This window comes from Asparagus officinalis, chromosome 2 (genome assembly GCF_001876935.1).
Source record: "Asparagus officinalis chromosome 2, Aspof.V1, whole genome shotgun sequence".
Taxonomy (NCBI): domain Eukaryota; kingdom Viridiplantae; phylum Streptophyta; class Magnoliopsida; order Asparagales; family Asparagaceae; genus Asparagus; species Asparagus officinalis.
In genome coordinates this window covers 73,534,131-73,547,901 of record NC_033795.1, presented here as the reverse complement: position 1 = coordinate 73,547,901, position 13,771 = coordinate 73,534,131, and the positions used below count along the sequence as shown (strand labels likewise).

The 13,771-nt window shown below is 31.3% G+C and overlaps 1 protein-coding gene across 1 annotated transcript; it reads right to left on the bottom strand.

Annotated features, from left to right (window-relative positions):
* On the bottom strand, positions 11,175-12,128 carry LOC109829617 (long chain acyl-CoA synthetase 6, peroxisomal-like). Its single transcript, XM_020396675.1, has 3 exons — positions 11,825-12,128; positions 11,655-11,741; positions 11,175-11,577 (listed from the first exon to the last, which is right to left on the bottom strand). The coding sequence occupies exons 1-3, from the start codon at positions 12,074-12,076 to the stop codon at positions 11,488-11,490; spliced, it is 429 nt and encodes a 142-aa protein (XP_020252264.1). The 5' UTR covers positions 12,077-12,128; the 3' UTR covers positions 11,175-11,487.

Below are 13,771 nucleotides of genomic sequence, written 5' to 3'. Positions count from 1 at the left end.
TGGGTACAGTTTTCCAACTTGAGATTGAATTTATGGAGTTCAACTGGAATCAGTAAGATAGCTAGCCTTATTGGACATCCAATTGCCACTGACAAGCTCACAACAATAAGGAAAAGACAGAATTATGCCAAAGTTTTGTCGGATGTGCAATTACCACTCAAGGATCTTTTACCTGATGCTCTTGTTATTCAGGATCCTGATGGAAAATGTTATAATCAAAAGGTTATATATGAGTTTAAGCCTAGATGGTGCTCCTTATGCAACATAGTTGGGCATGAGACTAATCAATGTAGAAGGAGTACCAGAAAGGAGTGGGTTCTTGTACGAAAGCAATCAAAACAAGGGGCTATGCAGAATGAACAACAAAAAGATGTTGGAAAAGAAATTGATCAGGTTGAAACTATTGTGCAATATAATTGTGTGCAGGAAAATGGAGATGAAAGGATTGATTCTGGCAAAACTATAAGTGAGCAATCAAAACATGCACAGAAACATGCACATCATGATAGTTTTAACTCTGGGAAGGATGGACTGAGGATTCAAACTCCTGGGGAAAAAAATTGGGCAATCCAGGGTAAATTTTGAACCTGAACATGCACAAAAACAAGCACAACAGGAAAGGCACACTTCTGGGAATCCTGGGAAGGGTAGGATGGTTCTTCAAGCTCCTGGAGAAAAATCTGGGCAATCCAAACTGATAGCTGGAAGACATACACAGAAGATTGCTTCTCCCTTTGTTCTTGTTTCAGGTTTCACAAGTGTTCGCAGAGGTAATGCAGCCAGGAGAGCATATATAAAGGTATCAGATTTAAATGTTTCTCTATTTTCTATCCTGGATCATCAGAAGAAAGATTTAGACCCCTCTAATATTGATAGGGGGGATTTTAATAATGCATTTTGCAATATGGAATGTTAGAGGATTTAATAAATCCTCTAAATATTTGATAGTGAAAAGATTTATTCAGGAGTATAAAATTGTTTTTCTAGCTTTATTGGAAACAAAGGTATCATCTGGGAATAAGATGGGAATTATAGCCAAGAAAGTAGCAAATGGATGGAAATGGGTATCAAACATTCATAAAGCAAATACTGCCAGGATATGGATATTTTGGGATGATGAGCTTCTTAAGATTCAAAGCATTGATACTTCAGATCAATATATCACCTGCTCAGTTGAATCAAAAGATGGGAGGCTTTCCAGTTTAATTACTATTCTATGCTCTTAATCAAATGGAAGGGAGAAGAAACCTGTGGCACAACCTCTTGGCTTTCAAGCAGAGAGTTAGATGTCCTTGGCTAGTTGGTGGGGACTTTAATGCTATAATTAGTAGTGAAGAGAGACTTGGGGGTGCACCAGTCACAAAGGCTGATACTGAAGAGTTCCAAACTTTTATCAATTCAAGTCAACTCCTCCATATAAAATCTATTAGATGTTCTTTCACATGGTGTAATAAACAGGAGGCAAGTGCAAGAATCTGGACTAGATTGGACAGGATACTTGTTAATGAGGAATGGATTCAACAGTATACAACAAGCCAAGCTAAATATTTAATGCCAGAATGTTCTGATCATTCTCATGCCCTAATAACTATTGGGGAGGAGATCTGTGGGGGAAAAAGGCCTTTCAAATTTTTTAACATGTGGGCTAGCCATCCTGATTTTATTCCAATAGTCAAATCAGTTTGGGAACAAAGCTTTAATGGATACATTATGTACAGATTTCAAGCAAAGCTCAAGAAGTTTAAGCCTGCACTTATAGAGCTAAATAAAAAACATTTCATGAACATTAGTGAGCAAGTTCTCAGAGCTAAAGAGGAGCTATTAAGCATTCAAGAATTGCTGAGTTCTGACCTGTTCAACTCAGAATTGATTGAGAGAGAGAGAAAAATGTGTTCATAAATACACAAAGTTGCTAGATTGTGAGATTTCTTTCCTCAGACAGAAAGCAAATATTAAATGGGGGCTACATGGGAACAGAAATTCTTAGTTTTTTCATTCTGTTATGAAGACAAGAAGGCATCAAAGCAGGGTGATGTCATTGTATTCTGAGAATGGCACTAGAATTTCTGATATGCCAGGAATAATTGATGAATTCTCTAAATATTATGAGAAGCTCTTTGGCATGGCAGTAACAACTCAGCAAATTGATCCTGATGTGATTTCGAAAGGGCACGTTATCTCTGAAAATCAAAGAAATACACTGAGCCTTCCTGTTTCAAGGGAGGAAATCAAGCAAGCTGTATACTCTATTTCTGAAGATAAAGCCCCTGGGCCTGATGGATTCAATTCCTCTTTCTTCGAGGCAGCTTGGAGTATCATCAGTGAGGACCTCTTTCTTGCAGTGGAGGAATTTTTTAGATCTGGAAAATTGCTTGGTATGTTTAACACTACATCCATTACTTTGGTTCCTATAATTCAAAACCCAAATGCAGCGTCTGATTACAGGCCAATTTCTTGCTGTAATGTGATTTATAAGATCATATCAAAAATTATTGCAAATAGAATTCAGAAAATAATGGGATGCTCGATTAGTGAAGCTCAAAATGCGTTTGTTAAAGGTAGGCTTATTTCAAGCAACATTTTGCTAGCACATAAGTTCATTAAACACTATGGTAGAAAGCATACTTCTCCAAGAGCAGTTCTTAATATTGACTTGAGGAAGGCTTTTGACACAATTGATTGGGGATTTATTAAATCCATGCTTGAAGGTCTGGGCTTCCCTATCAAAATGATAAAATGGATCATGGAGTGTATCACTACACCTAAATACTCCATATCTCTCAATGGATCCTTACATGGATATTTTAAAGGAGCCAGAGGACTTAGACAAGGTGACCCACTATCACCTTATTTGTTTGTGATTGGTATGGAATATTTGTCAAGAAAATTAAGCACTCTTAAAGAGGACAATTTATTCAAATTCCATCCTAAATGCTCTAGACTGGGAATTACTCATCTGATCTTCACAGTCGATTTGATCCTCTTTAGCAAGGTCGATCTAAATTCAATAGTAAGAATACACAATCGCCTGCAAGAATTCAGTCAAGTTTCTGGGTTGAAGGCCAACTCAAGTAAATGCTCTGTTTTGCTGAATGGCATTGAAGAAAGTTTAAAGGATCAGATTTGCTCGTATTTGAATTTTTCAGAAGGTTCCCTACCTATGAGATACTTGGGTATGCCATTGATATCGAAAAGATTGTCGTGAATGGATTGTACTCCTCTAATCAACAAGATATCAACTCAACTACAAAATTGGTAACAAAATAAGAAGTTGTCTTATGCGGAGATGCTTCAATTGATTAAATCAGTGATATTGGGGATTCAAATTTTCTGGACAAGCAATTACATCCTGCCGAATAGAGTGCTTGAAAAAATTGATAGCTTATGCTCTGCATTCCTTTGGGGAAAGAAAATTCATTTGATCTCTTGGAGTGCAGTCTGTCAGAAAATGAAGAAAGGGGGGCTGGGGCTTTACTCTGCATGGAATTATGCAGCGGTAATTAATCTGTTATGGATGATACACCTCAAACAAGATCTACTTTGGATTAAATGGGTGCACGGGAATTACCTACAGAATGCAACAATTTGGCAGGTTCAACAAAAAGTGAGTGACTCTTGGATGTGGAAACAAATACTTAGGATGAGGGACATGATGTTAACAAATTTTAGCACTGCAGGAACTTGCCAACAAATGATAAATGATTGTTGCATTGGAGGAAAGCTGCGGATTTCCTCTATCTACAAAGTTATAAATCAAGCATCACCTATAGCTAGATGGGCTGACACAGTCTGGGGTGGATTACATTATCGTAAGCATTCTTTTACTCTATGGCTAGCAAATCATTCTAGGCTTTTGACGCAAGATAGGCTATGTCAAATAGGATTATTAAGCATCAGTCTATGTGTCTTATGTACCAATCATCAGCTAGAGACGTGCAATCATCTGTTTTTTGAATGCCAGTTCTCTGGTGATGTCTGGAATAAGGCTATGAACTGGATGGATTTCTCTTGGAAATCTTGTGACTGGGATTAAATAACTGACTGGTATAGTTCCAAACTTAAAGGGAAAGGTTTCATGCAAAAATTAAAGAGGATGCTTCTTTCGGCAGCATTATACTTCATATGGCAAGAGAGAAATTTAAGAATCTTTCAGCAAAAAGCTAGGGGATCTGAAATTCTCTTCCGCATCATCAAAATCTCCATATACTCAAAAGTTTTGAATGATAAGTTCCCCCACACTTGAAAGAGAAGCTTAAAAAATTGTAAATTTTTTCTTCGTTTACTACCAGGTTTTTTTTACTGGTGTTCTGGATGTAATACAAACTTTCAAATTTGGAAGATGAATAAAATTTTAATTCATTGACCAAAAAAATTTATTGATAGACTTAAAATAAAAAAATAAATAATAAATATTACTGGTGACTCTAGTATAATTTTATATGACAAAATAATTCACATAAGCATATTAAAAATTTTGCATCAAAATCCCTTCTGAAGATTCCTAATTTTACTCAAAAATTAAGTTCTACTATAAAATATTCAAAAACTATTATCCTTTGTTCTTTTTTTTTATATTTAATTGAGCCGAGATCAGTCATTCTCCACATTTATCTTTTTCTTGGGCAATTCTACAATAGTGTCTTCATCGTTAATATCAATTGTGATATCATGTTGGTATATAATAAATAGCAAAAGACAAGACAAGAGTCCAAAAATATATTAGAATATACTCAGATCAATCAAATTATATTATTAGTCATAATTGATATACATCAGAGACAAAATGTGTTGACAATCTTAAACTATATAACAGACTGTATGTGCCCTCTAACAGAACTTCTTTAATGCAAGCAACCCTCAAGATTAATTTTAAAAATCTCTTGGGGTCAGGAATAAATAACTAACAAGTTTGCTGTAAAAGCTAGGAGAACGCAGTACATTCTTAAGAATTATTAATCTTTACTTAATTTGTTTATAATGACAAGATCTCGTTATTAACTAACTACAGTGCTAGTACATTATTTTTTTATTGGACGTTCAAGGCAGGCAGAGGACCCAGGTGAGTCCTCATCGCAATGGATGTTATACAGTTTAAGTACAAAGAAAAAAATGAGGATTGATCAATGATGTAGTTGGTGAGGGGGAAACTCCAACAACTTAATTTGGGTATATGGATATATTATAGATGGAGATGGAGAAGTGTGATTTTGAAAACAGTGAGTGGATGGGGTAATTAATATGGTTTTTGTTTGTGTGGTTTTCTTCGTTCATTTTCAAGATATATGTAGTCCTGTAGATATAAATAGCTATAGTGTTACTATTCTCTTTTGGTTTTGTGGAAGAGTTTAGGTAAATAAATAAATAAATTATCTAATCCGGTTAAAGTAGAATCATATAAGTTAAGCCAATGCATGAAATTTATTTTAACCAACACTAATATGTAAGTATTACATTTGGCATTGAGATCTAAAATACGTATGAGATTCTCTTTGACTTTTATACAAATAGTATTTATTTAAATAATAATAGCATAATTAAACTTTGTGATCTAAAAAAATCAAATATACAATATAATTAATTATTTTAAAATAATCTGATCTAATCTAATAAGAAGAAAATAGATGAAAGTGATGTAAAAATTATTATAATTTCATAATTCATAATTTTTAAATAATCTAATATAATAAGAAGAAAATAACAAAGGTACATACCTGTTGAAGGAGATGAAAGTGTTATGAAAACTGTTGTAATTTCTGATATAAAAAAGATCAAACATACGATATAATTAATTACTTTAAAATAATGTAATATAATCTAATAAGAAGAAAATAGATGAAAGTGTTGTGAAAATTATTGTTATTTCTTAATATGAAAAAAAGATTAAATACGTAATATAATTAATTGCTTTAAAATAATCTAATCTAATCTAATAAAGAAAATAACAAAGGCACGTATCTATAGAAGAAGATGAAAGTGCTATGAAAATTGTTGTAATTTCTTGGCTTATATATATTGACATGTGATATTGCATATGAGAGAATAACAATTGTAAATAGAGTTCTATTTAAATAATAATAGTATAATTAAACTTTGAAACTAATTATGCAATATCGTAAGCTACTTGAAGTTTAGTCGGTGAGAGATCACTATGTTGTGTCCTCAGATTGCAGTCATTTATTTTAATTTTAATTTTTTATAATTTTGAGAACAACTCTTGTCTCTTTAATTTGTTTGATGGATTTTACAAATATCTCATCCATATTGTGTACATTTGTAGGTCTGCATTGTTCCTAGGTTCGACCTTTGGGACAACATTATTTGTCTCGTTGATTTGTTTGGTTTTTGCATATATGCCCTTCATCTTGTATACATTTATAAAGTTTACATTTAATAATTTCATTCAGGTTTACATTTCAATTTAAACTATATCCCTATCTTCATACTATGTATATCCAATAAGAATTCATCAATTTATCAACTTACTCTTACTTAATTGATTAGTTTTTAAATTTCGAGGGTATTTTTGTTTACCGAAAGATTTTCCCGAAACCGTGCTTTTAAAGGAAGTATATGATTCTATATGTCATCTCAGATCTAACAAGACTCACCCCATGCGAGCACGGATAAAATACTTGTTTTACTAACATATATCTTGTTTGGATGAATAAATGAAAAAAATCAACTAGAGTCAATTTTGTTAGAGGAAAAAATCTTATCAAAACTCACTTATACGATTTAAATCTCCAAATCGCCTCCGTATGTTTTATGTATGTGAATGGCTCTGATCAGCCATTAACATATGCAAGTATTCAGATAAAAATCTTATCAAAACTTGTACTCTAAAGTTTGTGTTGCACGGAGATATGACCTGGGTTTGAAAATATTCATGTCATAAAATTTGTACTCAAATTTGTTTTGTAGGGACATATCTAACTTTGGATGTTGAAAATCTTGCAAACCATCACATCCATCTTTGACTTGTACCTCTCATTAGTATATGCTTTTCAAAGAGAAACTCAAGTTTGAGTTTTCTTCTTCAATAAGTAGTAATTTTAGTGAGATGCTTTTCAAAAAGAAATCTAAGTTTGCATAAATCTAATCTATATATAGGAAATATTCTAAAGAGTGGCACTAGGGGCACACCCCCAACCACAACTCGAATCACACCCTCTCTCTCCTTTGACACAGTGCACCGGACCCCACATGAGATTTTAAAATTTTGAAAGGCAGAATAGTGTCTAATGATAGCATCAATCACAAAAAAAGCCACTCAAGATGAAAGGCTAGAATCATACTCCTTTTAAAAGCACGAGTTCAGTAAAATCTTTCTATGGTCAATATTACTCTTCACTATTTTAAATATTAATCTATCCTAATCATAATTATATCCTATCTTAATCATGCGTGAACTATCTATAGCACAATTTAAAAAATTATATTAATAAAATATGTAAAACATATTTTTATGGTATTAGTTTGTAAAAATAAAGAAATTACACGTAATCATAATTATATCCTATCCTAATCCTACGTGAACTATCTATAGCTTAACAGTTTAAAAAAATTATATTAATAAAATATTAAAAACATCGTTTTATGGTATTAGTTTGTAAAGATAAAGAAATTATATGTAGATAACATACTATAATACATAAAATATTATAAAAAAATCTAAAAGTTTTAAAATTACACAAAATACCCTAAAAGTTTAAAATTATAAAAACTATCCCGACGTCTAAAAACTTAAAACAACAAACATGAAATCAAGAAATTAACGATGAAGAATTTAAAATTTACGAATAACATCTCATTATCTCAAAAATTTATAGAAACACCATCAAAAGTTTAAATTACAAACAAGCACTTGAAATTCTAAAATTTTAAGACTTACAAACAACATAGATGAATTCAAGGGTTACCATAATCCACCTAAAATTTTTTGATATTTCAAAGCTTAAAATAACAAATATGAAATTAAAAAATTAACAGCAGCCTCCAAAGAATTTAAAATTTTCAATTAACACCCACAATGTCCTAAAAATATAGAAACTCCCTCAAAAGTTCAAATTATAAAAAAAACAACCCTAAAATTATAAAAATTTTAAAATTTGCAAACAACAAAAAATGAATTCAAGAGATTACCCTAATGCACCTAAAATTTAAAATTTACCGAAATTAACCTCAAAGTTACAAAAGTTGTAAAAAACTCTTTCAAAATTTAAAAATTATAAAAAAAACTCTAAATTTTTAAAATTTATAACCAGTACACATCAAATCTGAAAACTATTGGTAGACCGCTAAAATTTGAATTTTTTTAAAATTAATCTATAGTTTTAACAATTATAAAAAACAGCCTCAAAATTTCAGAGTTGTAAGAAATATAATTACATTTAAAAATTACCTCTGACACATAAAACATAGAAGTTACAACTATAAAACTTAAAAGTAAATTTTTAAAAATACTCCTAAAGTTTTAAAAATTACAAATCACACCCTTAATATTCCAAACCACAAAAATGGCTGAAATTTTAAAATTTGGCAAAGAAAATATAATTGTTAGATATTCTTTCATTAAGATATATATATTTAATTTTCAATTTAGGGTTTACTATCCCTTGTTAGCATCTAAAGACAGTCTAAGTTGATACTCGTAAACAAAAGCAATAAGAATTGATTAAAAATATCCGGTTAAGAAATAAAAATTTTAAAAATATTATAGCTTAAAAATTATCGTCACCATATAAATTAAAGTAACTGCATAAAATTTTACTAATAATTTGGAGCAACAAAACACATTAGTAATACTAATTGATAGATGTTTAAATCCATAAAAATAATAAAGACTATAATATAATAGCTTAACATTCAAAGAATACAATGAATTACATATGGAGAAACTATCAGAATGTTCAAAGATATCATTCAAAAGAATCAAACTATTTCCATTGCAAATGGGAAAGTGACGGAAATAAATCTAAAATTCAGAAAACGTCCATGAATCATTTGAATTGGCATTAACATAAGGCATGTCTATTAAAGAAGCACCAACTTTGTTACATTGAAGAATAGTTTAATAACTTTATCCCAATCAAAGATGAATTCTCTATGGAAGATATAAGAAAAATTAGTAAGCATTCATAAATTTAATACTTTGTTCTTAAAATACTAAAGAAATTAAATATTAATATTATAATCTAAGGTAAATTAGCAATAAAAATATAGATATTTAGTTTAGATCTTTGTGAAAAATAATATGGATAGAGCAAATGTAATATTATTAGCGTAACAGAAACTCTGGTTGGATGCACATCAGAAGAATTTATTGTAGAAAAAAAGAGGTAGCTCTTAATCTTATTTAAGTAATAAATTAGGAATATAAAGAATTTCATATATATGAAATTAATATTTATTCTCATTGAAATAAAAAAAATCAAAGTCTGTTTTTCAAGAAGTTTGTGTTGAATATCGGAAATAAATTTAACTTCTTTGTGAAGTTAAACAACAAGATAAAAGATTAATGAGCCTAGGAACGATAACAACACAAAAAGTATAACTCTAGCCCGATGTTACAATCGAGTAGATGATGAAGATACTACTATAGAATTGCCTGAGAAAAAGATAAAGGTGAGGAAAGATTGATATTAGCTCAGTAAAAAAAACAGAAGGAGTAAAAGATAATATTTTATGAATATTTTATAGAATAGTTTAATTATTTTGCGTGAATTTAGAAATCTTTAGAATTGAGATTTTTTTAGTACTTTTATATGCTTGTGCAGATGCTTTTATCATATGAAAGTATACTAGAGTTAGCATTAATCTTTAATTTATAATTTTTTATGAAGACTATCAATGATTAGGAACAAATTTTATATTCTCTTCTGTATATTTTAACATACTTTTAAGCAATTATTTTGCCTTATTGATTTTAAATATTCACCTTCTTTGTATAACACTGCTTTAATATTTTTTACTTTTGCAACATTGGACTTTCTCAAGTAAATATTAGTTTCATGTCAGTCAAAATAATATAAAAATTTAAATTAACTTCAAATTATATTTGTTTTCTATCAATTTTAATATTAACATGAAAATTTAAATTGGGTGTAGCCAATTTAAACAAACATTAAAGAAAATAAGTAATCGTAATATTAAAGTTTAGAGACAAAGTGAGCATAAACTATTAAAGTGAAACTGAGGAACAAATTTTAGTTATAAAATAAGCTAAAAATACTAAAAGTGAGCATAAACTATTAAAGTGAAACTGAGGAACAAATTTTAGTTATAAAATAAGCTAAAAATACTTAATCATGATATTTAACCACGTGCAACTGAGGAACAAATTTTAGTTATAAAATAAGCTAAAAATACTTAATCATGATATTTAACCACGTGCATTATAAAACCTAGTATAAATAAATAATAGAGTAAATTACACTAGACTGTTATTGAACTTTCAGCGTTTTGCAATAAACACCTATAAACTTTCAAGATCACACTAAACTCCTAATAAATTTTGCAAAAAAAAAAGAAAAACCTAAATATCTTGTGGGTAGGTTATATTAAACCCCAAATGACTTTCAAATGCCTTTCTTCTGTAGTTTTTCGGTTCTAATATATTGGGGTTATCTGCAAAATGCAGAAAGTTATTGTAGTTTCTATACAAAACAAGAAAGTTACTGAGAATTTAATGTGATTTTGAAATGTTTACTGCAAAATGCTGAAAGCCATCGAAGTTTAATGCAATTTACCCTAAATTATAGTCTTAATATATCCTTTTTCTGGGGTATTGCTTATGCCATAAATGAAAATCTTTTGTAAAGTATACATCTACTAGAATTTTTTAAAATTTTCTATTAATAGTAAAAAAGCTCAGATAAAAATAATTGTGTGGAAGATAAAAGCAAAACATTTGATGTGGCTCTTTTCACTATAGTTGAAACCTTTAAGAACATAATCTTTACCTACAGATAGATTCTTCAAAATGGTTATCAAAACTCTTTTTAAAACTCTCATAATCTCAAAGGTCAGCTATTGTTCGATTAAAATCTTCCTAAAAAAAAATCAAACCGAGCATTTCGCGGTCCCCTGATAGCTAAAACGATCCTATTTCAATATCCTGTATTTCTAGAGCAGGCAGCAACGTCACATACCAACACCAGTAAAAACGCATGACATCCAGTAACTGCAACATATCTTAGATTCAAATGCTCTACGTGGATGACCAAAGATTGTGCTCAGGACGAAAAGGGGGAGCGTCATAATTTACCTGCAACTTTTTTTTTTATTTGGTTCTCAATACATGATATCAAATCCTCCTCCTATTAAATATCACAACACTTGCTGTATTCTATCCTGTAAATAACGGGTATATAGGCTCCCGGTTCTGCATATGCGCCAGAACAAAGAATGAGCTAATGAACCTTCAACCAGAAGACCAGGCTTTTATTATTTCCTTCTTCAGGGTCTCTTTGATGATACAGATACATGTTATAGTGACGAGGGCTCAGACGCGGATAGTTCTGCGTACATATCTGCTATTGCCTTCGCATAGTAGGCTTTTGCTTGAGGTCTCTTGATCTGGACAAAGAAAAAGAGGTTAACATTCCATATAAGCTCCCCTGTAAAGTGAATGAAAGCTATGCCATAGGACTTGCCTTAAATGTTGGGGTGAGAAGGCCGTTCTCCATGGTGAATGGTTCTAATACTAATGTAACCGCTTTTGCGAATTCAAATCCCCTCAGCTGGTGATCATAGAAAGTGTAATGTCAGAAGTTGGTTTTACACATAGTTGTCTTAGAAAGACAAAGGCACGCTGGGATTCTACCTGAGCTTGCTTTCCGACAGCATCCATATCAGCAAGGACAGCAGCCCTCGCTCTAGGATCCACACATAGTTGTCTTAGATCTTCGTACTGCAAAATTGTGTTACAAAAGTATTCATGAGCGTTTTCAGGTAGAATTAGAAAGAACCATGTGAGTGTTCTGGGCAATAAAGCAGTCGTGACCATGTAAGAAATGCGAAAAGAAGTGAAGAACCAAGCCATGTGGCAAATAAAAAGAAAAAAAATCAAATGCATTCTTTGTGACGGTGAATGTTAATCTTGCGAGAAGCTGCAATTCACTATATGGAAACATGAAATTAAGAGGTGACAACCAGTAACACACTGCAATAAGGAAAATAACTATATATAACTATAACTATATAGAGACATATGGGTATGCTTGGCAGTGAGGTGGCACAATCCCCTCCACTCATTCAAATGGGGGACCACATTCACATGGATTGAGGAGTGCATGAGGATATGCAACCATTTGAATGAGTGGAGGGGATTATGTCACCTCACTACCAAGCACAACTTTTTGTGCTTGGTACCAAGCATACCCATTAATCATTTTCACTTGTCATGTTTTGAAAATTAATAGTATGAATGAAAGAAAATTTTAAAACGAAATCTCAGAAAATATGATGCTAAATTAGCAAGTAGTCATATCAAAAGGCTGCAAATAGAAAAGATTCAAAGTTTGTATATATAAAATTTTATTATGTTATTGATAAATCTTGGTTTTGTGTTGGTTTCACAAAACCAAGAAGTCACTAATCGATTAAAATAGTAAGGCTTAATGCAAGTCAGCTAAGCTTCATAGTAGCATCATCTTCTTTAGCCATAGGAGACTTTTGCTTAATCTTATCGTAACAGTCGATGCATGTCCTTATGTCATAATCTAGAATACCCAAATTAAAAGAAACAGTCGGATACAATTGAGACTTAAGTGCTTCAACGGCTTTCTTGAGATACTTATAGCCTTCATTGTAGGTTCCTTTTTTTTTCTCCATAAAAGAAGAACCTCTTAGCTCTCATTGGACACATTCTTATTGTTCATAAGCTAATTGATCTTGGCAAGATTGTGTGTAACTTTGATGTTTTCTAGGCTGACTGCTATAGTAGCATGACCTGATAAATAAATATATAAATTTAATACTACATCTGCAATTATCCATAAAATTAATATGGAGTCAGAAAAAGTGAATTCTGAAAAAGAGGAGAACAAAGAATTACTATCACCAAAAGTGTCGGCGTTAATGCTTCCTGGATCAAACTGAAGTGTTGCCATGCAGAAGTTGAAGTTTTGTAGTAGAGTTATACAGAGCTACTGCTTTCTTGCATTTTTCTTCAAGAATAACATCAACTGATAACAGGTTAAGGAGGAGTACAACAACAATGAGAGAGAAAGGCCTTCATTATTTGAGAGGGTGGCATTAACTGACTGTAGTTTTATTTTAGATGAAACCTATATAGATAGTTATATAATGCAGGAGAGAATCTTCTTTTGGTATCTAAGTAATGGATAGGTTCATAATTTGCAAGTAAAAAACTGTGTATCTAATGCGTTGTCAGCATTCAACAAATTGTTTGAACCAAATAAGAGCAATTTCCCTCCTATTAATACCTACCTATAATGTCAAATTTTCTCTTGCCTGGTCAACATTTCATAAATGGGCATGTCCATATTTGCTAAGTAAATAAATGTGGACTTGTTAGCTCATTACGCCCCGATACCAGATGAACTTGTGGTTTTTCTCTTTCGTGAGGATTTTGTTTCTTCTCGAAATTTTGCCATGTTCGATCCCTAAAGTTCGTTTTTGTGTTTATTGGCTTCTCAAGGTTTCTTAATTATTGTTAGACTATCATGCTTTATTCTATGTTCTTGATTACTTTATTTCAGTAATCTATGTAAATTTTCTTATTATTCTTGATTATTCTAGAGTTTGA

Coding starts and splice junctions, on each gene's coding strand:
- LOC109829617 (XM_020396675.1), bottom strand. CDS start 12,076: ATGCATTTGATTTTTTTTCTTTTTATTTGCCACATGGCTTGGTTCTTC. Junction 11,742..11,824: donor CTGTCGGAAAGCAAGCTCAG/GTAGAATCCCAG, acceptor TATGATCACCAG/CTGAGGGGATTTGAATTCGC. Junction 11,578..11,654: donor TTCTCACCCCAACATTTAAG/GCAAGTCCTATG, acceptor TTCTTTGTCCAG/ATCAAGAGACCTCAAGCAAA.